This window comes from Nicotiana tomentosiformis, chromosome 6, assembly GCF_000390325.3.
Source record: "Nicotiana tomentosiformis chromosome 6, ASM39032v3, whole genome shotgun sequence".
Taxonomy (NCBI): domain Eukaryota; kingdom Viridiplantae; phylum Streptophyta; class Magnoliopsida; order Solanales; family Solanaceae; genus Nicotiana; species Nicotiana tomentosiformis.
In genome coordinates this window covers 32,437,544-32,464,676 of record NC_090817.1, presented here as the reverse complement: position 1 = coordinate 32,464,676, position 27,133 = coordinate 32,437,544, and the positions used below count along the sequence as shown (strand labels likewise).

General features: G+C 41.2%; 2 protein-coding genes across 2 annotated transcripts; both read left to right on the top strand.

Annotated features, from left to right (window-relative positions):
* Positions 1-21,920, top strand: LOC138893757 (uncharacterized). Its single transcript, XM_070178416.1, has 4 exons — positions 1-200; positions 20,710-21,046; positions 21,249-21,536; positions 21,621-21,920. The coding sequence occupies exons 1-4, from the start codon at positions 1-3 to the stop codon at positions 21,918-21,920; spliced, it is 1,125 nt and encodes a 374-aa protein (XP_070034517.1).
* Positions 21,921-24,167: 2,247 nt separating this feature from the next.
* LOC138893756 (uncharacterized) lies at positions 24,168-24,569 on the top strand. Its single transcript, XM_070178415.1, has one exon. It carries the CDS (start codon positions 24,168-24,170, stop codon positions 24,567-24,569), a length of 402 nt encoding a protein of 133 aa, XP_070034516.1.
* Positions 24,570-27,133: the final 2,564 nt, after the last annotated feature.

Below are 27,133 nucleotides of genomic sequence, written 5' to 3'. Positions count from 1 at the left end.
ATGACTCATCCAGTTCACCATGGTGCATCATCCAACCATGGTTCATATAGTGCTCGTCATAGTCAGTCATCTCTCAGTGCCCTTCTAGCTCAGAGTTCATCCTGTGCTCCTTCAGTTCAGGGTTCATCCGCACCAGGTGCTTCCAACTGGTATTCTGGTTCTCGGGGTCCGCCTCAGTACTTACCGCCATTTTCAGAGAGGTTTGTTTTGAGTGTGGAGATTTAGGTCACATAAAGAGATATTGCCCCCGCCTTTCGGGAGGTCCATCTCATCAAAGGAGTCAGACTATGACTTCAGCACCAGTTACTTCACCACCCGCCCAACCAGCTCGGGGTGGGGCTCAGTCAGCTAGGGGTCGCCCAAGAGGGGGAGGCCGATCAGGTGGCGGTCAGGCCCTATTCTATGCTATTCCTACCAGGCCATACATTGTTAATTCAGATGCAGTGATCACAGGTATTGTCTCAGTATGCCACAGGGATGCTTCTGTATTATTTGACCCTACTTCCACTTATTCGTATGTATCATCGTATTTTTCTCATTATCAGGATATGCTCTGTGATTCCTTAGTCTTATCTGTTTATGTATCTATGCAGTGGGCAATACTATTGTTGTGGACCGTGTATATCGATCATGTGTAGTAACTATTGGGGGATTAGAGACTAGAGTTGATCTCTTATTGCTTAGTATGGTTTATTTTGATGTGATCTTGGGTATGGATTGGTTGTCTCCATGTCATGTTATGTTGTATTATCACGCTAAGACTGTGACGTTGGTGATGTCGGGGTTGCCAAGTATTGAGTGGAGAGGTTCTCTAGACTATGTTCCCAGCAGAGTGATTTTATATTTGAAGGCCTATCGGATGGTTGGGAAGGGTTGTTTATCTTATTTGGCCTTTGTGAGGGATGTTGGTGCTGATACTCGTACTATTGATTCTGTTCTAGTTATGCGAGACTTTCCGGGTGTGTTTCCTACAGACTTGTCGGGCATGCCGCCCGACAGGGATATTGACTTTAGTATTGACTTGGTTTCGGGCACTCAGCCTATTTCTATTCCTCCGTATCGTATGGCACCAACTGAGTTGAAGGAATTAAAAGAATAGCTTCAGAAACTTCTTGATAAGGGGTTAATTAAGCCTAGTGTGTCGCCTTGGGGTGCACCGGTTCTGTTTGTGAAGAAGAAGGATGGTACTATGCGGATGTACATCGACTATAGGTAGTTGAACAAAGTTACAATCAAGAACAAGTATCATTTGCCGCGCATTGATGATCTATTTGGCCAGCTTCAGGGAGCGAGGGTGTTCTCTAAGATTGACTTGAGGTATGGGTATCATCAGTTAAAGATTCGGGACTCGGATATTCTAAAAATAGCATTCAGTACCCGTTATGGTCATTATGAGTTCCTTGTGATGTCTTTTGGGCTGACCAACGCCCCAGCAGCATTCATGCATCTGATGAACAATGTATTTCATCCCTATCTCGACTCGTTTGTCATAGTATTCATTGATGATATCCTGGTGTACTCTCGTAGCCAGGAGGAGCATACACAGTATTTGAGGATTGTGTTGTAGCGGTTAAGGGAGGAGAAGCTTTATGCCAAGCTCTCCAAATGTTAGTTTTGGCTTAGTTCAGTGGCGTTCTTAGGGCACGTTGTATCAAATGAGGGGATTCAGGTGGATCCAAAGAAGATAGAGGCGGTTCAAAGTTGGCCAAGACCGTCCTCAGCCACTGACATTCGGAGCTTTCTCGGCTTGGCCAATTATTATCATCGTGTCGTTGAGGGTTTATCGTCTATTGAATTTCCTTTGACCAAATTGACCCAAAAGGGTGCTACTTTCAGGTTGTCGGATGAGTGTGAGGAGAGATTTCAGAAGCTCAAGACTGGCTTGACTACAGCTCCAGTTCTAGTTTTGCCTTTAGCTTCATTCTCTTATACAATGTATTGTAATGCTTCTCGGATCGGTATTGGGTGTGGCTTGATACAGGGAGTTAAAGTGATTGCTTATGCTTCGCGTCAGTTGAAGCCCCATGAGAAGAACTACCATGTTCATGATTTGAAGTTGGCTGCCATCGTTCATGCATTGAAGATTTGGATGAATTATCTTTACGGTGTGTCTTGTGAGGTATTTATGGATCACCGGAGTCTCCAAAAATTGTTCAAACAAAAGGATCTATATTTGAGGCAGAAGAGATGGTTGGAGCTGCTAAAGGACTATGATATCATTATTCTGTATCATCCCGGGAAGGCCAATGTGGTGGCCAATGCCTTAAGTAGAAAGGTGGTGAGTATGGGTAGCCTTGTATTCATTCCTATTGGTGAGAGACCGCTTGCAGTTGATGTTCGGGCCTTGGCCAACCAGTTCATGAGATTAGATATTTCGGAGCCCAGTCAGGTTCTAGCTTGTATAGTTTCTCGATCTTCCTTATATGATCGCATCAGAGAGCGCTAGTATGATGATCCGCATTTACTTATCCTTAAGGACACAGTTCAGCATGGTGATGCCAGAGATGTTACTATTGGGGATGATGGGGTGTTGAGGATGCAGGGTCGGATTTGTGTGCCTTATATAGATGGGCTACGTGAGTTGATTCTTGAAAAAGCCCACAGTTCGCGGTATTCCATTCATCCAGGTGCCGTGAAGATGTACCGGGACTTTAGGCAGCACTATTAGTGGAGAAGAATGAAGAAGAATATAGTGGGGTTTGTAGCTCGGTGCCTTAACTGTCAGCAGGTAAAGTATGAGCATCAGAGACCGGGTAGATTGCTTCAGAGGCTTGAGATTCCAGAGTGGAAATGGGAGCGGATCACCATGGATTTTGTAGTTGGGCTCCCACAGACTTCGAGGAATTTCGATGCTATTTGGGTGATTGTGGATCGGCTGACCAAGTCCCCTCACTTCTTTCCAATCGGGACAACTTATTCTTCAGAGCGGTTGGCTGAGATTTACATCCGCGAGATTGTTCGCCTTCATCGTGTGCCAGTATCCATCATTTCATATTGGGGCACACAATTTACATTGCAATTTTGGAGAGTTGGGCACCCAGGTTGAGTTGAGTACTGCAATACACCCCCAGACGGACGGGCATTCCGAGCTCACTATTCAGATATTGGAGGATATGCTACGCGCTTGTGTCATTGATTTCAAGGGTTCTTGGGATCAGTTTATGCCACTCGTGGAGTTTGCGTACAACAACAGCTACCAATCGAGCATTCAGATGGCTCCGTATGAAGCTTTGTACGGGATACGGTGTCGATCTCTGGTGGGTTGGTTTGAGCCTGGAAGGGCTAGGCTATTGGGTACTGACTTGGTTCAGGATTCTTTGGATAAGGTTAAATTAATTCAGGATCGGCTACGCACAGCACAGTCCATACAGAAGAGTTACGCCGATAGAAAGGTTCGTGGTGTGGCTTTCATGGTTGGGGAGAAGGTATTGCTCAAGGTTTCACAATTGAAGGGTGTTATGAGGTTCGGGAAGAAGGGCAAGTTGAGCCCTCGGTATATTAGATTGTTTGAGGTACTTTAGAGGATTGGAGAGGTGGCTTACAAGCTTGCCTTGCTACCTAGTTTGTCGAGTGTGCATCTAGTGTTTCATATTTTTATGCTCCGAAAGTATGTCGGCGATCCGTCTCATGTTTTGGATTTCAGCACGGTTCAGTTGGAAGGTGATTTGACTTACGATGTGGAGCCGGTGGTCATTTTGGATCGGCAGGTTCGAAAGTTGAGGTCAAAGGACATAGCTTCAGTGAAGGTGCAGTGGAGAGGTCAGCCAGTTGAGGAGTCTACTTAGGAGACCGAGCGGAAAATGCCTAGCAGATATCCATGCCTATTTGAGACTCCAAGTACGATTCTAGACCCGTTCGAGGACGAACGTTTGTTTAATAGAGGGGAGGATGTAACGACCCGACCGGTCGTTTTGAGAATTTTAGCCTCGTTCCCCCTATTTACTGCTCATTTTGTACTTTATAACTTCTATGTGACTTGCTGGGGTAGTTGGTTCGGGTCCGGAAAGGTCTCAGAATGAGTTGAAATACTTAGTCTCAAGGTTGGAAGTTTAGGTCGAAAAGGTTGACCGGATGTTGGCTTGTATGTAAAAGACTCCGGAATGGAGTTTTGATGGATGTGTTAGCTCCGCTGGGTGATTTTAGACTTGGGAGCGTGTCCGGATTATGATTTGGGAATCTATAGTTGAATTAGGCTTGAAATGGCGAAAGTTAGAAATTAGGGGGGTTGACCGAAGGTGGACTTTGTGGTTACCGGGCTCAGATTAGAGTTCCAGGAATTGGAGTAGGTCTGTGGCATCATTTGTGACTTATTTGCAAAATTTGAGGTCAATTGGACATGATTTGGTAGGTTTCAGCGTCGTTTGTAAAAGTTGGAATTTCCTTAGTTTCAATAGGCTTAAATTGGGGTGCGATTCGTATTTTTGACGTTATTTGATGTGATTTGAGGGCTCGACTAAGTTCGTATCATGTTGTAGGACTTATTGGTATGTTGGGTTGAGGTCTCGGAGGCCTCAGGTGAGTTTCGGATGGTTAAAGGATCAAAGTTGGAGTTGAAAGGTTATTGTAGTTGAAGCCTTCTGGTGCAATCACACATGCGGAACTTTGGTCGCAGGTGCAAGCTAGGAAGTGCAGAAGCAGAGTTTGGATTGGGGCACTGTGGAGCGCGGATGCGGACAAATTTCTGCAGGTGCGGACTCGCACCTACGCATGGTGGATCGCAGAAGCGAAAAAGGATTTGGAGTTAGTGGTCCGCAGGAGCGGATGGTTTTGCGCAGGTACGTACCCGCAGAAGCGGGATTTGTGACCGCAGAAGCGGTTGGTCAGCCCTTAAGTGGTCTCCGCAGATGCAAATTTGTGACCGCAAAAGCGGTACCGCAGAAGCAGATCTTTGGGCCACATAAGCAAGAAGGCCTGGGCAGAATATTAAATCGAGGGTTCCGTGGGTTTTCTTCATTCTTGAACATTCCAGCTCGGTCTAAGGCGATGTTTTAGAGGATTTTCGAGAGGTTTCTTGAGATAAGTCACTTGTGGTTTAATTTATTCAATAATTATGTTTCCCCATTGATTTTTCCACCTAGATTGTGTGGTTTTGAGGTGTAATTTTGGGAGTTGAGGCTAGGGATTTGGAGAATTTGATTTGGGATTTGGGTAACAATTTGGTGTCGGAATTTGATAAATTTTGTATGGTTGGACTCGTGGTTGGATGGGCTTTCGGGTTTTGTAACTTTTATCGGATTACGAGATGTGGGCCCGGGGGCCGACTTTTGAGTTGACTTTTGACTTTTGATTAATAACTTAGTATTTTCTAATGAAATTGATTCCTTTAGCCCATGTTAATTGTATCGAACTGTTTGTGGCTAGATTTGAGGCATTTGGGGGTCAATTCGCGAGGCAAGGGCATGTTAGAGTAGATATTTGCATAGTTTGAGGTAAGTCACACTTCTAAGCTTGGTTTTGAGGGTGTGAAACCCTCAATTCGTATTATGTGATTAGTGTTAAGGTGACGCATGTGCTAATTGACGAGCATATAGGCGTGTACCGTAAGAATTGTGACTTGGTCGATTCCACGGAACTGAATAGTTGTTAAATCTTGTTGTTACCCGTATATTTACCATGTACTAGATCTATTGAGCTGTCAGTCATGTTATAAAGTCTGCTTAGGCTATATGATGGTACTATTGGGACCCACATTGGTCGTTCTTTGCTGTAGAACTAATTGCTTAATCTGTCAATTTGTACTCAGTCACAGTTATATCTTGCATATTATGTCTCAGTCTCTGTTGTCCCTACATGTTATATCATATCATCATTGTGGGCTGATTATCATGATTCTGGTGAGCCCGAGAGACTGGAGAGGTTATTGACTGAGTGGGGCTGAGGGCCTATTATGAGTGATATTTATGGGATCGGGTCGCACGCCGCAAAAGGCTTTATTGATTGATGCCATGATTTGGATTATTAAAGCGCTTGGGCTGGATCTTCCCCTCTAGAGTATGCACACCCATAGTGGGCACAAGGCTAGCAGTTATGACATTTGTGCTGGATCTGCCCTGTTTACTTCCATTTGGGCTGGATTTGTCCTGTTTACTTGCATTTGGGCTGGATCTGCCCTGTTTACTTTCATTTGGGCTGATTTTCCCTGTTTACTTGCATTTGGGCTGGATCTGCCCTTTTATGTGTTAAATTTTATTGTGAAATCTGAAAGCATGTCTAAGTTCTTGTTGAAAGCATGTCTAAATTTCTTGTACCTTCACTTGTATAATACAAATATCTGAGATATCATTGTTATGTTTTCTGTAACTTTTTGTTGTTAAATGTTGAAAGTGGACTGTAATAATTGGACTTGTCACTACTTTCAGTCCAAAGGTTGGATTTGTTACTTATTGAGTTGTTTGTACTCACGCTACACCATGCACCTCGTGTGCAGATCCAGGTGCTTCCAGTTTCGGCGGTTGTTGATTTGCAGAGGCCAGACCTTCGGAGATCATCGAGGTAGTTGCTTGGCGTTCGCAGACCTTGACTCTCCTCCCTTATCTTTTAGTTTATTTATTTCATTTTTACTTCGAGAAAGTGTACTAGACCTTTTAAATTCGTAGATGCTCATGTACTTAGTGACACCCCGATTTTGGGAAGAATTATGTATTGAATTGTGATTTTCTATCCTGTTTTAAGAGATTTTCCTTCATTTAAACTGTTCTAGTACCTTTCAAAGATTTAAAGTGTTGGAAATATCTAAATAGTTGGCTTACCTAGTACCATGATAAGCGCCATCACGACGGGTTGGTTTAGGGTCGTGATAATTTGTTACTACCGTAGGAGATGTACCTAAAGAGACTTGAGGATGGTCATACAAGTAGACTCTTTGGAAGCTTAGACGAAGATCACATTTGCATAAGCATATATATATATATATATATATATATATATATATATATATATATATATATATATATATATATATATATGCAAATGTGATGGAAGCGTGTCTTATGCAAATGTGATCTTCGTCTAAGCTTCCAAAGAGTCTACTTGTATGACCATCCTCAAGTCTCTTTAGGTACATCACTATTTAGATTTTTGAAGAGTTATACATGACGCATAAGACACGCTTAGATATGTACTGTACTTTTGAATGAATATGGGGTTATGCTTCTATTATTTTTGATAACTTAATTTGTGAATGATTTGACTATATCGGCATTATCTTTGCCCAAATCTTGTGATATGTTTAATTTGGTACTTTCATTGCACTTGGGAGACAGAACTTGTTTGTATTTGAGATTAAGAGTTAAATTTCATGCTTAGAATGAGTCTTGAATATTGTAGTATTAACAATATTACTCTACTAGTTATCAATATTGTTAAAGGCTCATTTAAGGCACGCTTAAGATACGAAGCTCAAGACAGCTCCGGAAGGGAGCTTTACCTCGCTTAAGATGCACTACGAGGTGTGTCCTATTGGCCATGAGTTCTATCTTGAATTGAGGGTACTAAACGATAAATATAATTTGCAAACAAGTGTATTAGCTAGTGAGGAAAACACTATAAATGAACTTGTTTCTTTTTTTTGAACTACAGATAATTATTTTACCTTTTTCCTTCATTGCACCTTTTCACTAAAGCCCACACTTTAGCTTCGCTTTGTGCTTAAAGTGCTAATAGACCTGGAGCGCTTTTTAGAACTTTTCGCTTCTGACAACACTGTTAGTTATTTGATACAGCCTAAGGTATTGATTTAATTCAAATAGGTGTTGCTCACTCCTTTTAAAAGTAGTATTCTCGTACTTTTAAGAATTGTATGAGATTTTACTACGTTGAAATGTCATATTTTGAACCCCCTGGGGAGGTTGCCACTTATTCAAAAAACTAAGGTAAGCTACTACCAATTATTATTTGAAACTAATTTAAACATATTATTATCATAATCTATTAGCAGAAATAGGCCCACATGAACGAGGTTCAAAATATGACATTTCAGCTATTTTGGGTGATCTTCTTTTAAGTGATTGCAAAATTGTTGTTTAAAGTGTCACGAACAAATTTCCCTTATAGGCTGTGATGGCGCCCAACGTCGCCGCTAGGCAAGCCAACGGTGAACTAGTCATATATTTGTTCTTTTTAATAATTTCAAAGTAGTTGATTTTATTTATTAAGAGAATGATTAGTAGGAATTTATAGTAAGGTAAAGCATAAACAAACGAAAGAGTAAATACAGTGAATTTAATACTCAAAACCATAAGGTATCTACTAGAATATTCTCAAAACCCGGTGTCACAAGTGTATGAGCAACTAGTAGAATATACAAAATCACCTATACTACTATCTGGAATAAGATAGACAGAAAATAAATACAAAAGAGAGACTGTGGGTGCTGCAGAATGGACACGGAAAGCAGCTCACCACTATGCCATGGGGTAACAAGGGTATGCGCCTGAATGATCGCCAGATGCACCTGCCTCAGATCCTGCTCGATTAGTACAGAAGTGTAGCGTGAATACATAAATAACATGTACTCAGTAAGTATCTAGTCTAACCTAGAAGAAGTAGTGATGAGGGGTCGACATCGACACTTACTGTAATGACCCGACCGGTTGGTTTGCTTTCTAGATTTTCGTTCCTCTAATTAAGACCCTGTATGTGCTTTTACTATTTTATGACTTGCGGGGATGGTTAATAAGTAAGATTCGGCGTGTTCGGAGCAAGTTGAAAACTTGAAGTTCATAATTTGATTCAATTTGGTTTTAGGGTGCGATTCTTAGTTTTGATGTTCTTTTACATGTTTTGAGAGTTCGAGCAGGTCTGTATTATGGTTATGGACTTGTTGGTGCATTTGGACGGGGTCTCGGGTGGCTCAGGTGAGTTTCGGACCGCCCAGAGCTAAGTTCCAAAAATCTAGTGTGCTGGTTCTGGTTTCCTTCTTCATGATCGTAGGGGTTGTGTCGCGTTCGCGGAGAAGGAAAATGTGAGGGGATGAGATTTGATCTACACGTTCACGACCCCTTGCCTGCGTTCGCGAAGGTTTGGGACCTGTGGCCTTCGCGTTCGCGTGAAGGTGCCCACATTCAAATAGGGAGAAATGTCGGGGTTTGAGCTCATTCCTCTTCGCGTTTACGAGCTGGACCCCGAGTTCGCAAAGCTATGGCTTGTCCGCCTTCGCGTTCACGTTTGGGTCCTAGCGTTCGTGATGACCCTTTTTCCTGGGCCTGGGGCAGCTTGCCTTAGCGATTGCGAAGAAGAAATGTCTGGGCAGTGTGTTTTAAAAATCGGGACTTTGGCTCATTTTCTTCATTTCTCTCACTTGTTGGTCGAATTTAGAGCTCTTTGAAGAGGGGTTTTCACCTAGCACTTTGAGGTAAGTAATTTCTATACAGTATGAGTTTAAATCACGCTTTATGGGTAGACTTTAACATAGAAATTGTGAAAATTTTAAAAAATTATTGGAAAACCTAAAAAAATTTAAAAAATTATTGGAAAACCTAGGTTTTGATAAAACTGGGATTAAACCACGAAAATAATTATGGAATTGGAATAAATTATATATTTGAGTTCGAGAGGTCATGGGTAACTTTTATATTTAAAAATTTCCGAAATCAGGGCACGTGGGCCCGGGGGTGAATTTTAGGAATCTTACAATTTGGGTTGGGTAATTACTCTAATAGCTAAATTATGAACTTGTGAGTGTATATTGATTAATTTATATAATATTTGGCTAGCTTCGGATTGTACGGCACCAAGTTGAGCCTTTAGAGTGAATTTATGGGCCAGAGAGTAAGCTTTGGACGAGGTAAGTCTCTTGCATAACTTTGCAAGAGGGAATTTACCCCATAGGTGTTTTAAATTACTATTTGCTTCTAATTGTGGGTGATATGTACGCACGAAGTGATGAGATTCCGTGCGTAGCTACAAATTCATGCTTATGTATGGGTAGTTTTAGGACCCTATAATTAAAGTACTCGTATTGTTTGCACTCTACTTGTTAATTTAAGTGCTTAAATTATATTGAGACTTCATAAAAGATTCGTAAAGACCGGACTTCATTTACTTTTTAAGTTTTGGCGAGTTACTTGACCGTTGATAGAAATTGTGCCTCTTGTGTGCATTAGTCTTGTGATAACCGTGGAGCGGGCCGAATACCCCGGCAGTATAATAGATGCATTTATGGTTCGTGTCGGTCGACCCTCGGCAGTGTACACATTATTCTAGATCGGGCCGTATGAACTCGGCATAAATCGTGCGTGATAATGCTCGGAGTCCGATTATACTTGATATTATTTTTATGACTTGAGAAATTATAATTTACTTGATGGCCCACAATTGTTGGAGTTGGTATGTGTCAATGGAAAATTTAAGTTGACTTTTAGTTAAAGAATCACTTACTTACTGTTTGTTATTGTATTATTATTATTATTGATGTATTTCATGCCTATTTAGAATTTTCGTATTTTATTTATTGGCCCATAGTAAGTGTCGATGTCGACCCCTTGTCACTACTTCTTCGAGGTTAGACTGGATAATTACTGGGTACATGTTATTTATGTACTCACGCTACGCTTCTGTACTAATCATGCAGGATCTGAGGCAGGTGCATCTGGCAGTCATTTAGGCGCGCACCCCCGTTACCCCGAGGCATAGTGGTGAGCTGCTCTTTGAGTCCATACTGCAGCACCTGCAGTCTCTCTTTTCTTATTTACTTTCTGTCCATCTTATTTCAGATAGTAGCATAGGTGTTTTGTATATTCTATTAGTTGCTCATACACTTGTGACACCGGATTTTGGGAATATTCTAGTAGATACTTTATGGTTTTGAGTATTTATTTCATGGTATTTGCTCTTTCATTAGTTTATGCTTTACTTTACTATAATTTCCCACATCTAATCTACTTAATAAATAAAAATCAACTACTTTGAATTTTTTTTTAAAAGAACAAATATATGTCTAGTTCCTCGTTGGCTTGCCTATCAGCGACGTTGGGTGCCATCACGGCCTATAGGGGAATTTGGGTCGTGACAACTTAGTATCAGAGTACTAGGTTCACGTAGGTCTCATAAGTCATGAGCAGGCCCAGTAGAGTCTTGCGGATCGGTACAGAGACGTCCGTACTTATATTCGAGTGGCTATAGGGCGTTAGAAAACTACTCTTTCTTCATCTCCTACCGTACAGTTAATGTTGTGCTAAGTATCTTTCTCTTATTCTCTCACGGAGGGTGAGAACGCGTGCGACAGATGTACCCGACCGTGGAGGAGTTGCTCCCCCTATTGCTAAAGGCCAAGCGAGGGCTCCAGCGCGTGTTAGAAGATGAGGGCTTCCTAGAGTTGCTCCAGTTGTGCCACTGTCACGACCCAAACCGATAGGCCGCAACGGGCACCCGGTACCTTACTCAACCGATTACCAACGTAATGTATCTTTCTTATTACATCATCATAGGTAAGTGGGAAAGAAGGGGCGTCATGAGGTAACCAGAGTAAAGATGAGGGAATACCCGACATAGAACAACCCAACCTGATATAGAAACTCATACCTATGACATACGTGCCTAAAAGTCCAATGTGATCCATTATATACTTAAAATATAGGCCGACAATGCCATACAAGTATTTGTATACATGACATATGTCTAGAAGCCTCTAAGAGTACATACTTATCATAAAGGTCGAGATAGGACCCCGCCATACCAAACAATACACGTCTAAATCATACTAACCAAACAAGCAACTTCGGAGCAAATAGAGCACATCGACATCTTTCGCTGAGCTGATAGCCTACTTGGAGGACTTTCGACCTGTCTATCGAGACCTGCAGGCATGAAACGCAGCATCTCCGGACAAAAGGGACGTCAGTATAAATAATGTACCGAGTATGTAAGGAATGAAAATCAGTATATAATAGATATGAGAGAAACATGGAGTAAAAGACTAAACATGTAAGTCTGAACGACTCTGTGAATCATTATTATTTACAATGTCATGCATATGCGTATAAATATCATACCATGCTTAGGTATATGCGTTCAAAACATCATCAAGCCTATCAGGGCATCCTATCATATCATCTCGGCCACTGTGGGCAAATCATCAACGTATACCAGCTGATCAGGTGGTGGTGCGTATATAACATCGTAACCTTTTTTCATATCCCATATACATATATATATATATATATATATATATACACATATATATATATATATGTATATAACTCCATCTGGTCATGGGTCAATGTACATGTATAAATGAATGCAATGCATGAGAAGTACATCAATAAAATCTTTCAGAATATCATAAGACCATTACGCCTTTGATTAATATCATGAAGTAAACGTTTTCAACTTACATATTTTTCTGAGACCCATGAACAGAAGATGTAATAATAAGACACATGGGAATTTAAGAACATAGGTACCTCTAATACTTCTATGAATAGAGTCATTTATGGAAGTTGTGCATTTGCTCATTTTTTCTGTGTCGTACAGATCATGCCAAAAGGGAAAAAGGGATAGCCTTAACATACCTGAGCCGATTCTCTTGACAATCCCTCTAATACACGTCCCGAATCAAAAGTTTATATGCTTCATCATGTAACCCTTTCATGCGAAGCTGCAGCACTTTTGCAGCTAACGTATTTGAAGTCAAAGCTGGTTTGATGGTTGTTGCATCTTCACTTGCATTCTTGGACACTGGTGGATTTGGTTTTGATTGCAAGATTCCTTCTAACTTTGACTTGGAAGAATCATTAACATTGCTGGAGTCCTTTTGATGCATAAATTCACGCATCAAACTTCCATCATTGGAAAATGTATTTATTCACAATATTTGGTCCAGCAGCGATAAGCCCAATATCCATGCTTGATTTATTTTGTGCCACCACCTCCTTAGGCAAAAGATTAGTTGGCAATTTGCTGCCACACTTTCATACCCCCCACGTGGATAGTTTTCCCCCTTAATAATTATCCAAATATCACTTAAATAATTATCCACAACTTCTAATTAATTTGTTAACTTTCCATTCAAATCAATAATTACCCAATTATCCACATAATCAAGAATTATATCAAGTTACTCAAAATACTACTCACTTTTAACACACTTTATATACCTTACTATCATGGTCATGTGGTACCTTGTATGGCATTAGTCCATAAATACGGGGTACTATAGCTTGGACCGTATTTTACCTCAAAATGTCAAACTTCAACGAAATTCATTTTCTTCGATTTGCTTACCCTCTCACCTTCACGAATTTACTCATCACTTGTTTGAAATAGCATAATTCTTATAATCTCAAAATAATCTCATTTTCGAACTTACGTCGATTAACTTAAGACGAAACTTTAACATATGAAAATGCAGGATGTAACATCTCATTTTTGAGCTTTCATCAACTTACTTATGGCGTACTTTCACGTACGAAAATATGGGGTGTAATATCATTCCCCCCTTTGGAACATTCGTCCTTGAATATTTACTGATGCACTTATCATTCTCATAATCCATAGCTATTGCGAATACTTTAATACTTTCCTTGCCATTAGACAACTGTTCTGTGAATAAATCCAAAGGCCAAGGCATTCCCCCATTTAGGCCTCTTTCTCATACCACGACTTGTGGTCAGAATCCTTCCAATCTTGTAACTGTTTCCACCTTCTATCATGCAGCCTGTACGACTCTGACCTTGTAAGTGCGCCTATGTGACTCTTCTTTCCTTTTTCCTCCGATTTTTAGCCATTACTGAAGTTCTTCGCTCGGAACTTTGTCTAACTTACGAGTATTTCTATATCTTATTTCATAGACCTGGTTATCCATTCGCATGATTTTACTGCATCTAGGTAGGTCATATTGTACCATAACTCTTACTTTGATTTATCATTACTGAGGTCTGCTACCAAACTCCAGGTTACTCTCATTGCTTATCCTATATGTATAAGTCTAAGTCCTTTAATGCTCTCACATTACTGTTCATCTTAAGAATGATGGCCTACTCTCATCTCATACTTGGTAACTTTTATCCATCCATTGTTGATTCATCTTAATGTTGATCTTAATTTACCATTGATAACTTGACCTCTTATGTAATACTGCCGCTAGGGCTCACGTCTCATCGGAGAACATCTAGAGTAATTTCCATAATCGTACTTTATAGTATCCCAATGTGATTCACCTTATGGGGGGTATTTTAATCCTGTACCATCCGTGAAATCTTTTCTTCTTCTCGTTTTTTTTCTTCAAATCATTATTCAATCGAAGGCCCAAGCGTCATCATTTATCTGTCACAATTATACCCTCATTTTATTACCAAGGGCAGCATTCCATCTCTTCTAAATGCTACTAGTCTTAAACTCCTTTGAGTTCATTCAGGCTATACTGAGCTTTATATAACTTTGAGAAACCATCAGCTCTCTCATTTTTCGTGGGCTTAATCCCGAGGACTTATCGATTCTCATCACCTTATCACTTCGCCCTTTCTTATCCTTATTCCTATCTTCCTAAAACCTTGTCGCTCACCATACTTTAGCTTGCGACCTACACATATCTATTTATACTACTCACAACCTTCCTTCAACTTCCTTGCACCATAGATTTTCTTATGTTATTCTGGAACATCAAGCGAGACATCACATCATCTCCAACTCTTCTTTGCTCTCTTGACTAGATCTCTCGATACCTAGAAACCATAGGTTGGAAGATATTCCACTGACGATGCCGCTACCATTCCTGGATACTGAATCCCAGTGCTTCTAACCTTCTATCTATATTATAGATTATTCACAACCTTCTTCATTTGAGTATCTCATACGTTGTTCACCTTTACCTTACTTACCTTAAAATTTTGCATCACATCTTCTATCTCTTTCATGACCTCGCTTTAACACAGGTATAATTCACATCCACAACTTGAAGCTCTATTATAATACTTGCACCTCTGGTGCATACACAATCCGGTGGGAGCTTCATATTGACTTCTTATAAGGCTAGTACTATTCTAACTGGCTTTATCGTTGAGCCGTTATAGAATATGGTTGTTGTACTATCTCTCTTGTACCTCTGATATTAAGAGTGATCCTGCAATGTCCTCAATCACGATTTCTACAATTTTCTAGGTCAAATAATCAGACTCCTGATTTACTTTTCCTCTTCCTTCTGATCAGCCTTCTTGTAGGCTTAAGCTATCTTTCGATCTGCGGCTCCTAGTATTAGTTATTACTTTAGCCTTTCATGGGCGCTATGGAATATCCATGATACAATCTTTTAACAATTCAATCCTTTGTCTATCACCTAGACTCAATTCCTTCTTTTAACTTATACCGGAGTCTTCTATGGCTGTATGATTGTCAACATATATGCTGCATGGATAATACTCCGAAATCTTGAGTGCATTCATAACGTACTAACTCTGGATCATTGATCGAATAATTCCTTTCGTTCCATCTCAGCTTTCTTTAAACGTATGCAATTACTTTCCTAGTTTTTTCGCCCCCTTGTAGCCTGCATACTTAGCTTATCTTAGTTCCCCCGCATGCCGGAGCTTTCATGCAACTCATATGATCTCGAATATTACTTTTGATTTTACTTCCCGTTTACTAACCACGGTAGGTGCCACTTTCTTATGGAGTGCATACAATGTTGTAGTGAGAGTATTTTTACATGACCATTTCTTCTTCAAGTTACTATAATGTCATAACAGCGAGGCTGAATTTACTATATTGGGTTTGCATGATCTATTGATTTGTTTGCAACCTCTTGTCTAGCTATAACTAGGCTCTTCCTGAATCAACTACTAACTACTCGTTGGCCCATTCTCATATCAATATTCTGCGTAATCTTTCTTGGGTTATTTCCTTTGACTTAACTTGCCTCTGGCACTGGCTCCTTATTTATCCATAACATCCCGGGCAGGAACCCTTACTTCCTTTCCTTGACGTCGTGATTGCATAATGTTCTGGAATCGTAGCATATCTATAGGATTTGAATAAGTGCAATCCCATCCCTTTCTCACTTTTATTGCATTCTTCCTTTACCTTTTCTATAGTTACTAGAACCACTTAATTCTAACTTAATGCCACATCACTCCATATTCCCCCCTTTAGGGGAGTACTAAGATTTAGTGCTACGATGATCTATGTATAGATGTTTTACCTCTTCATCTTTGGCGTCTTTCCACATCATCGATGATCTTTACTCGCCTCGCGGTAATCCTTCTGTACCAAGGATAACGAAATTCCTTACTTGCGAGGGTGACACTTAGTGTAACTGGCACATACAGTCCCTTAAGCTTAACTTTGCTCACCTTGCTTGCTTTAGAGAAGCGTCTTCCTAAATGACCTTTAAAGGGTATTCTTCTGTCGTCCATTCTATTATCGCCGGAACGAAGTCTGAAATTCTCATGATGTCGACCATTATCAAATCACTCAGTCCCAAATTCATGTTTAGTTTATCTTGTTCACCAATCCATACTGATTTCTATTACTATGGGGTGTAACTTTTCCTTCTGGTAATCGCGTTAGAGTCACGAAATTATTTCTCGAAATGAGGATATAACTTTATGGCCTATACTCTTTTGTTGTCTCAAGTCCTGTCACCTCTCGTCTTTTCCTTCACTTGACTATATACTCTATAATACCGTCATCTTTTTGATCTACCGTTGTCATCCATGTATCACATCTTACTCATAATACTTCATAACTCCCTTCTTATTTCCCGCTAATATTTATGTTTATCACTTTATTCTGAAAACTTCATCAAGATATTTTTTTGCTTTTAGCTCCCCTTGCTCCATCCACTGGTTCTTTGGGTTGCCTAACATTCTCTCTCTACTAGGGATGGGAGCCACACTAAGATAATATTTATTCCCTCCAGGCTTCTAGTGCCTATCTTTGTAGTACTCATATCTAGTTGTACTATTTTAGAGTGCACTATCTGGGTGTCTCACAAGGAGATCTATTTGCACGTTTGCAATATCCTTTGAAAATGTCAACTAACGCAAACAATCCATCCATTATTTTGGGTTTCTCTAACCCCAGCTAGATCCTGATATCCTGCCTTCTATTATACTACTTATGTTAGCCCCAGTAGGGCATAAATGAGATGGGTGTGGCCAATTGTACATACCTCTGTTATTATTGAAGGTAACTCAAAAGGCTTATATTCCTTTGCATGAATTTTAAATACTGATAATCTTCATTAGCTGGGTACCTCGTACCCTTCTTCATCTTGCTTCTTTTAATTGTTGAAATTTGTATCTATCTTCTGATTTTCTCGTTGTCTTTCACCATAGGGGTGGATAGATATTATTGCCTTAAGGCTCCTTATCAAGAAGTTTACACGTCTTAGAACACACATGTTCTACAGAAGACCTCACACTTATCCATCATAGGAATGATGCAAACTCGAGTTCCTCTAACTCAACACTTCCACAGCTATATCTTTTACCAGCCGTCCTTCTGGATGTAGGTATCGTTGTATTACGAATATAATAGAATTTAGGAATTTGAATTTCTACGACTGACCTCTAGCACACGATCTAGAGTAAGAAGAAAGAGTGACAATCCAAAATGCCTTGTAGCCTCCTACTTATAAGTGTGGTGCACAACACACCCATAAACAAGACTCTACTAGACACGGCTTGTAGACTCCCTAGTACAGAACTGCTCTGATACCACTTTTGTCACGACCCAAACCGATAGGCCTACGGGCACCCGGCACCTTACTCAACCGAGTACCAACGTAACATATCTTTCTTATTACATCATCATAGGTAAGTGGGCCAGAAGAGATATCATGAGGTAACCAGAGTAAACATGAGGGAATACCTGACATAGAACGACCCAAACCGATATAGAAACTCATACATGTGACATACGGGCCTATAAGGCCAATGTGATCAATTATATACTTAAAATATAGGCCGACAAGGCCATACAAGTATCCGTATACATGACATCTGTCTACAAGCATCTAAGAGTACATACTTATCATAAAGGTCGGGATAGGTCCCCGCCATACCAAACAATACACGTCTAAATCATATTGACCAAACAAGCAACTCCGGAGCAAATGGAGCGCACCAACATCTTCCGCTGAGCTGATAGACTACTTAGAGGACTCTCGACCTGTCTATCGGGACCTGCGGGCATGAAATGCAATGTCCCCATTCAAAAGGGATATCAGTACAAATAATGTACCGAGTATGTAAGGAATGAAAATCAGTAAATAAAAGATATGAGAGAAACATGGAGTAAAAGACTCAACATGCAATTCTTAACAACTCTGTGAATCAGTAATATTTACAATGTCATGCATATGCATATAAATGTCATACCATGCTTAGGTATATGCGTTCATAACATCATCAAGCCTCTGAGGGCATCACATCATATCATCTCGGCCACTGTGGGCAAATCATCAACGTATACCAACTGATCAGGTGGTGATGTGTATATAACGCCGTAACCTTTTTCCATATCCCCTATACATATATATATATATATATATATATATATATATATATATATATATATATATATATATATATATATATATATATACGTATATAACTCCATCTGGTCATGGGTCAATGTACATATATAAATGAATGCAATGCATGAGAAATACGTCAATAAAATCTTTCGGAATGTCATAAGACCATTACGCCTTTGATTAATATCATGAAGTAAACTTTTTCAACTTATGTATTTTTCTGAGACCCATGAATAAAAGATGTAATAATAAGACACATGGGAATTCAAGAATATAGGCACCTCTAATACTTCTATGAATAGAGTCATTTATGAAAGTTGTGCATTTGCTCGTTTCGTCTGTGTCGTACAAATCATGCCAAAAGGGAAGAAGGGATAGCCTTAATATACCTGAGCCGATTCTCTTGACAATCCCTCTAATACACGTCCCGAATCAAAAGTTTGTATGCTTCGTCATGCAACCCTTTCATGCAAAGCTGCAGCACTTTTGCAGCTAACTTAGTTGAAGTCAAAGCTGGTTTGATGGTTGTTGCATCTTCACTTGCATTCTTGGACACTGGTGGATTTGGTTTTGATTGCAAGATTCCTTCTAACTTTGACTTGGAAGAATCACTAACATTGCTGGAGTCCTTTTGATGCATAAATTCACACATCAAACTTCCGTCATTGGAAAATATATTTATTTACAATATTTGGTCCAGCAATGATGAGCCCAATATCCATGCTTGATTTATTTTGTGCCACCACCTCCTTAGGCATAAGATTAGTTGGCAATTTGCTTCCACACTTTCATACCCCCCACGTGGATAGTTTCCCCCCTAGTAATTATCCAAATATCACTTAAATAATTATCCACAACTTTTAATTAATTTTTTAACTTCCCATTCAAATCAATAATTACCCAATTATCCAAATAATCAAGAATTATCTCAAATTACTTAAAATACTACTCACTTTTAACACACTATATATACCTTACTATCATGGTCATGTGGTACCTTGTATGGCACTAGTCCATAAATACGGGGTACTATAGCTTGGACCGTATTTTACCTCAAAATGTCAAACTTCGACAAAATTTATTTTCTTCGATTTGCTTACCCTCTCACCTTCACGAATTTACTCATCACTTGTTTGAAATAGCATAATGCTTTTAATCTCAAAATAATCTCATTCCCGAACTTGCGTCAATTAACTTACGACGAAACTTTAACATATGAAAATACGGGATGTAACATCTCATTTTCGAGCTTTCATCAACTTACTTATGGCGTACTTTCACGTACAAAAATATGGGGTGTAGCAGCCACCAGTGGATCCAGTGGAGGATCCTATTATTGAGGAGCACGGCGAGGTACCTGCAGCGGAGCCAGCCCTAGCGGATTTCCTATCCGCGCCAGGATTCCAGGAGGTCGTGGGTCATATGTTGCGGTTCATGGATTCTATGATGCATGCTGGTTTATTTTTAGTAGACCCATCCATATTTCAGGAGGGAGGGGGAGTGCAGACCCCTACCGCTCAAGCTCCAGGGCATGCAGCTACCGTATATCAGACCCGGTCATACTAGCCATGGGCGGAGCTCAACTAGTTGCAGCAGCTATACCAGAGCCCAGACCAGCCGCGGCCGGTGAGCTGAAGAAGCTATCGGATAGATGGACCAGGCTATATCCCCCAGCCTTCGGCGGTGAGCGACATGAGGACCCCCAAGACTTTATTGATCGTTGCAAGTACATACTGCACAACATAGGGATATTAGAGTCCCACGTGGTGGACTTTACCACCTTTCAGCTGGAGGGCAGGGCCCGTAGATAGTGGCAGTCCTATCTTCTCAGCAGACCAACAGGTTCTCCTCCCTTGACTTGGGACCAGTTCACACATCTCTTTCTAGAGAGAGATATCCCTGCCTCTTAGAGGGAAGACTTACGGGGTCAGTTTGAGTGGCTCCAACAGGGTCAGATGTCTGTGACCAACTATGAGGCGAGATTCTCTGAGTTGTCTCACCATACACTTATGATACTCCTCATTGATGCAAAGAGAGTGCGGAGGTTTATTGCGGGTTTGCACTATGGTATCCAGGTCACTATGGCCCGAGGGGTTGAGATGGGGACTCTTTACGAGCAGGTCATAGAAATAGCTCGAAGGATCGAGGGTATTCGTCAGCAAGGGCAAGATCAGGCACCGAGGGACAAGCAGTTTTAATATTCTGGAGAGGTTTAGTGGTGCTCCGTCTGGGGGCAGAGGTCAGTTTGTGAGGTGTCAGTCTAGCAGGCCCACATATCCAGCACCGACGCCTTCTCAGGGAACTCTAGTGTGGCCCTATTTTAGCGCCATTCCAGAGAGCTCCTACCGTCCACCGACTATTCAGGGTTCCTCCAGTGGGAGTTCAGGTCCCCCGAGTCAGATTCAAGGTCAGTCATCTTCCACACCGAGAGGTTATTTTGAGTGCGGGGATCTTGGTCATGTGAAGAGATTCTACCCCAGACTTCAGGGCAAGGCAGTACAACAGGGTCATCAGCCTATGATTATTGCACCAGCTACTGCACCAGTCGTTCGGACGCCCAGAGATGGAGGGCAGGTGGGTAGGGGACGTCCTAGAGGTGGAGGCCAGTCAGGTGGTGCTCCAACTAGGTTCTATGCCTTTCCAGCTAGACCAGATGCAATAGCCTCAGATGCCGTGATCACAGGTATTATTTTTGTTTGCGGTAGGGATGCTCTGGTACTATTTGATCCAGGGTCTACGTATTCATATGTTTCATCTCTGTTTGCTCATTTTCTAGGTTTCCTCGTGGGTCCTTGGGCACTCTTGTATAAATGTGTCCACGCCAGTGGGCGATTCTGTTGTTGTGGATCGGATTTACCGATCTTGTATCATGACTTTATGTGGTTATGAGATTAGAGCGGATCTTCTATTGCTCGATATGACCTACTTTGAGGTCATCCTGGGCATGGATTGGGTGTCTCTGTACCATGTCGTCCTTGATTGCCATGCCAAGACTATTAACTTGGTGATACCAGAGTTGCCTAGATTAGAATGTAAGGGTCCATCTGTCAATGCATCTAGTCGGGTTATCTCTTTCCTGAAGGTTCGACACATGGTCCAGAAGGGTTGTTTGGCTTATCTAGCTTATGTTCGGGATACTTCTACGTAGACTCCAGCGAGTGATTCAGTGCATGTGGTCCAGGAGTTCTCCGATGTGTTTCCTTCTGATCTACCAGGCATTCCACCAGAACGTGATATCGATTTCTACATTGATTTGGCTCCAGGTACCCAGCCTATCTCTATTCCACCGTACCGCATGGCTCCGAAAGAGTTGAAGGAGTTGAAAGAACAGCTTGAGGAGTTGCCGGCAAAAGGGTTCGTCAGACCAAGAGTGTCTCCTTGGGATGCACCGGTGTTGTTCGTGAAGAAAAAGGATAGGACTATGCGTATATGCATTGATTACCGCTAGTTGAACAAAGTTACCATTAAGAAAAAGTACTCGTTGCCGTGTATTGATGATTTGTTTGACCAGTTGCAGTGTGAAAGGGTGTTCTCTAAGATCGACTTGATATCGGAGTATCATCAATTGAAGATTCATGATTCGGATGTTCCGAAGATGGCTTTCCGGACTAGATATGGAACCTATAAGTTTCTAGTGATGTCCTTCGACTTGACCAACCCTCCGGTGGCATTTATGGATTTGATGAACCGGGTGTTCAGGCCATATATTGACTCGTTTGTCATTATCTTCATTGATGAAATATTGAGAGTGGTGCTTCATACCGTGCGGGGACATAAGTTATATGCTAAGTTTTCTAAGTGCGAGTTCTGGTTAGATTTTGTGGCATTCTTGGGGCATGTTGTATCAGGCGAGGGTATTAAGGTAGATCCCAAGAAGATCGAGGCAGTTCAGAGTTGGCCTCGTCCTACCACAGCGACCGAGATCAGGAGCTTTTTGGGGTTAGCATGTTATTATCGTTGGTTTGTGGAGGGATTCTCATCTATTGCAGCTCCTTTGACTAGATTGACCTAGAAGGGTGCTCCATTCCGATGGTCCGATGATTGCGAGGCGAGCTTTCAAATGCTCAAGACCGCATTGACTATAACACCGGTGTTAGTGTTCCTTTCCGGTTCAGGGATGTATACTGTGTATTGTGACGCTTCACACGTTGGCCTGGGTTTTGTATTGATGCTGGAGGGGCGAGTTATTGTATATGCTTCACGTCAGCTAAAGCCCCACGAGAAAAATTACCCCATACATGATATGGAGTTGGTCATGATAGTTCATGCTCTCAAGATCTGGAGGCATTATCTTTATGGGGTGTCCTGTAAGGTTTACACCGATCATCGTAGATTGCAGAATTTTTCAAGCAAAGGGATCTCAATTTGAGGCAGCGCAGGTGGCTCGAGTTACTAAAGAACTCTGATATTACCATCCTTTATCATCCGGCCAAGGAGAATGTGGTTGCGGACGCCTTGAGCCGAAAGGCTGAGAATAAGGGTAGTTTGGCATTCATTTCAGCGGAGGAGAGGCCATTGGCTTTGGACATTCAGTCCTTGGATAAAAGAATTATGAGGTTGGATATTTCAGAGCCCAGCTGAGTTCTTGCATGCATCGTCACTCAGTATTCATTATTCGAGCATATCAAGGCTCGACAGTTCGATGATCCGCACTTGCTAGTTCTTAGGAAGATGGTACTATAGGGTGGTGCAAGGCGGTTACTATCAGTGAGTATGATGTTCTACGACTCCAGGTCGTCTATGTGTTCCTAATATTGATGGATTGAGGGAGAAGATTCTAGATGGGGCACACAGTTCTCGGTATTCTATTCATCTAGGTGCTACGAAGATGTATCGCGACCTGAGGCAGCATTATTGGTGGCGGCGAATAAAGAAGGACATAGTTGAGTATGTAGAGAGGTGCCTAAATAGCCAGCAGGTAAAGTATGAGCACCAGAGGCCAGGTGTCCTACACCAACAGATGGTTATACCTGAATAGAAATGGAAGTGCATCACTATAGACTTTGTAGTTGGGTTGCCGCGGACCTTGAGGAAGTTTGATGTAGTTTGGGTCATTGTCAATAGATTGACCAAGTCATCACACTTTATTCCGGTTGTGACTACGTATTCTTCAGAGAGATTGGCCCGGATTTACATTTAGGAGATTGTTCGGTTGCGTGGTGTGCTTGTTTCCATCATTTCAGATAAAGGCCCTCAGTTCACTTCGCACTTATGGAGAGCAGTACAGAGTGAGTTGGGCACCCGAGTAGAGCTCAGCACAGCCTTTAATCCGCAGATCGACGGGCAGTCAGAGCGGACAGTTCAGATCTTGGAGGATATGCTTAGAACATGTGTGATTGACTTCGGAGGGCAGTGGGATTGATTCTTGCCTTTGGACGAGTTTGCTTATAACAACAGTTATCAGTCTAGCATTGAGATGGCTCCATTTAAGGCTTTGTATGGTCGGCGATGTCGTTCGCCTATCGGATGGTTTAAGCCCAACGAGGCTAGGTTATATGGTACTAATTTAGTGAAGGATGCCTAGGAGAAAGTGAAGTTTATTCAGGAGCGACTTCGCACAGCACAGTCCACACAGAAGAGTTACGCGGATCGGAAGGCACGTGATTTATCATTTATGGTGGGCGAGATGGTTCTCTTGAAAGTCTCGCCGACGAAGGGAATCATGAGGTTCGGGAAGAAGGAAAAGTTGAGCCCAATGTTTATAGGTCCATTTGAGGTGTTGAGGCGAGTTGGGGAGGTTGCTTATGAGCTTGCTTTGCCTCCTAGTATATTGGGAGTTCATCGGGTTTTCCACGTGTCTATGCTCCGGAAGTATCATGCCGACAAGTTGCATGTATTAGACTACATCACGTTTCAGCTAGATGAGAGCATGGGTTATGAGGAGGAGCCAGTTGCCATTGTTGACAAACAGGTTTGCCAATTGAGGTCCAAGAAGATTTCTGCGGTAAAGGTTCAGTGGAGGGGTCAACCAGTCGAGGAGGCAACTTGGGAGACCGAGGAGGACATGCGGAGTAGATATCCACACCTATTTGGCATTACAGGTATGATTCTCGACCCGTTCGAGGAAGAACATTTGTTTAAGAGGTGGAGAATGTAATGAACAGACTGGTCATTTTGCTTTCTAGATCCCCATTCCCCTAATTAAGACTCCCCGTATGTGCTTTTACTGTTTTATGACTTGCGGAGATGGTTAATTCGGGTTTGGAAGGGTTCGGGTTGAAATCGGAATACTTAGTTCCTTAATAGTGGCTTAAAATGGTAAATTTGACTTAAGTCAACATTTTGAGTAAATGATATCGTAACTGGGATTTGACGGTCCAAATAGGTTTGTATGATGAATTTGGATTTGAGCGTATGTTCAAATCGGGTTTCGGATGATCCGGGAGCGTTTCGATGCTTAATATTGAAAGTTGGCGCATTTATGCTTTTCAAGTTCTTTAAGTTTGGTTTGGAGTAGGTTTTGGTGTTATCAAGGTATGTTTGGGATTCCGAGCCTGGTAATAGTTTCGTATGGTGATTTAAGATTTGCACGCAAAATTTGGTGTCATTCCGAGTAGTCTAAGTATGATTCGGCGCGTTCGGAGCAAGTTGAAAACTTAAAGTTCATAATTTGATTCAATTTGGTTTTGGGGTGCGATTCTTAGTTTTGATGTTATTTTACATATTTTGAGAGTCCGAGCAGGTCCGTATTATGGTTATAGACTTGTTGGTGCATTTAGACGAGGTCCCGGGTGGCTCGGGTGAGTTTCGGACCGCCCGGAGCTAAATCCCAAAAATTTGGTATGCTGGTTCTGGTTTCTTTCTTCGTGATCACGAGGGCTGTGTCGCGTTCGCGAAGAAGGAAAATGTGAGGGGCTGAGATTTTCTGTACGCGTTCGCGACCCCTTGCCCGCATTCGCGAAGGTTCGGGACATGTGGCCTTCGCATTCGCGTGAAGGAGCTCGCGTTCGCGTAGGGAGAAAGGCCTGGGGGTGTGAGCTTATTCCTCTTCGCGTTCGCATCTGGATCCTCGCGTTCGCAATGAGACTTTTTCCTAGGCCTGGTCTTGCCTTCGTGATCGCGATGGCCTTTCCGCGATCGCTAAGAAGAAATGCCTAGGCAGTGTGTTTTAAAAATTTGGACTTAGGCTTATTTTCTTCATTTCTCTCACTTGTTGGTCGAATTTAGAGCTCTTTGAAGAGGGGTTTTCACCTAGCACTTTGAGGTAAGTAATTTCTATACAATATGAGTTTAAATCACGCTTTATGGGTAGACTTTAACATAGAAATTGTGGAAATTTTAGAAAATTATTGAAAAACCTAGGTTTTGATAAAACTGGGATTAAACACGAAAATAATTATGGAATTGGAATAAATTATATATTTGAGTTCGGGAGGTCATGGGTAACTTTTATATTTAAAAATTTCCGAAATCCGGGTACGTGGGCCCGGGGGTGAATTTTAGGAATCTTCCAATTTGGGTTGGGTAATTACTCTAATAGCTAAATTATGTAATTTATATAATATTTGGCTAGCTTCAGATTGTTCGGCACCAAGTGGAGGCTTTAGAGTGAATTTGTGGGCCGAAAAGTTAGCTTTGGGATAAGGTAAGTCTCTTATATAGCCTTGTAAGAGAGAATTTACCCCATAGATATTTTAAATTACTATTTGCTTCTAATTATGGGTGATACGTACGCACGAAGTGACGAGAGTCCATACTTATGTCCGGGTAGTTTTAGGACCCTATCATGAAATTACTTGTATTGTTTACACTCTACTTGTTAATTTAAGTGCTTAAATTCTATTGAGACTTGATAAAGAATTCGTAAAGACCGAACTTCATTTACTTTAAGTTTTGGCGAGTTACTTGACCGTTGATAGAAATTGTGCCTCTTGTGTGTATTAGTCTTGTGATAACCGTTAAATTGAATGTTCGTATAGTATTCTCTCTTCTTGTGGAGTGGGTCGAATGCCTCAGAAGTATAATAGATGCATTTATGGTTCGTGCCGGTCGACCCTCGGCAGTATACACATTTTTCTGGATCGGGCCATACGACCTTGGCATAAATCGTGCGTGATAATGCTTGGAGTCCGATTACACTTGATATTATTTTTATGACTTGAGAAATTATAATCTACTTGATGGCCCGCAATTACTGAAGTTAGTATGTGTCATTGGAGATTTTAAATTGACTTTTGGTTAAAGAATCACTTATTTATTGTTAGTTATTGTGTTATTATTATTATTATTGATGTATTCCATACCTATTTAGAATTTTTGTATTTTATTTATTGGCCCATAGTAAGTGTCGATGTCGACCCCTCGTCACTACTTTTTCGAGATTAGACTGGATACTTAATGGGTACATATTGTTTATGTATTCACACTACACTTCTGCACTAATCATGCAGGATCTGAGGCAGGTGCATTTGGCAGTCATTCAGACGCGTACCCCCGTTACCCCGAGGCATAGTGGTGAGCTGCTCTCTGAGTCCGTTCTGCAGCACTCGCAATCTCTCTTTTGTATTTACTTTCTGTCTATCTTATTTCAGACAGTAACATAGGTGTTTTGTATATTATACTAGTTACTTATACACTTGTGACATCAGGGTTTGAGAATATTCTAGTAGACACTTTATGGTTTTGAGTATTTATTTCACTGTATTTGCTCTTTCATTAGTT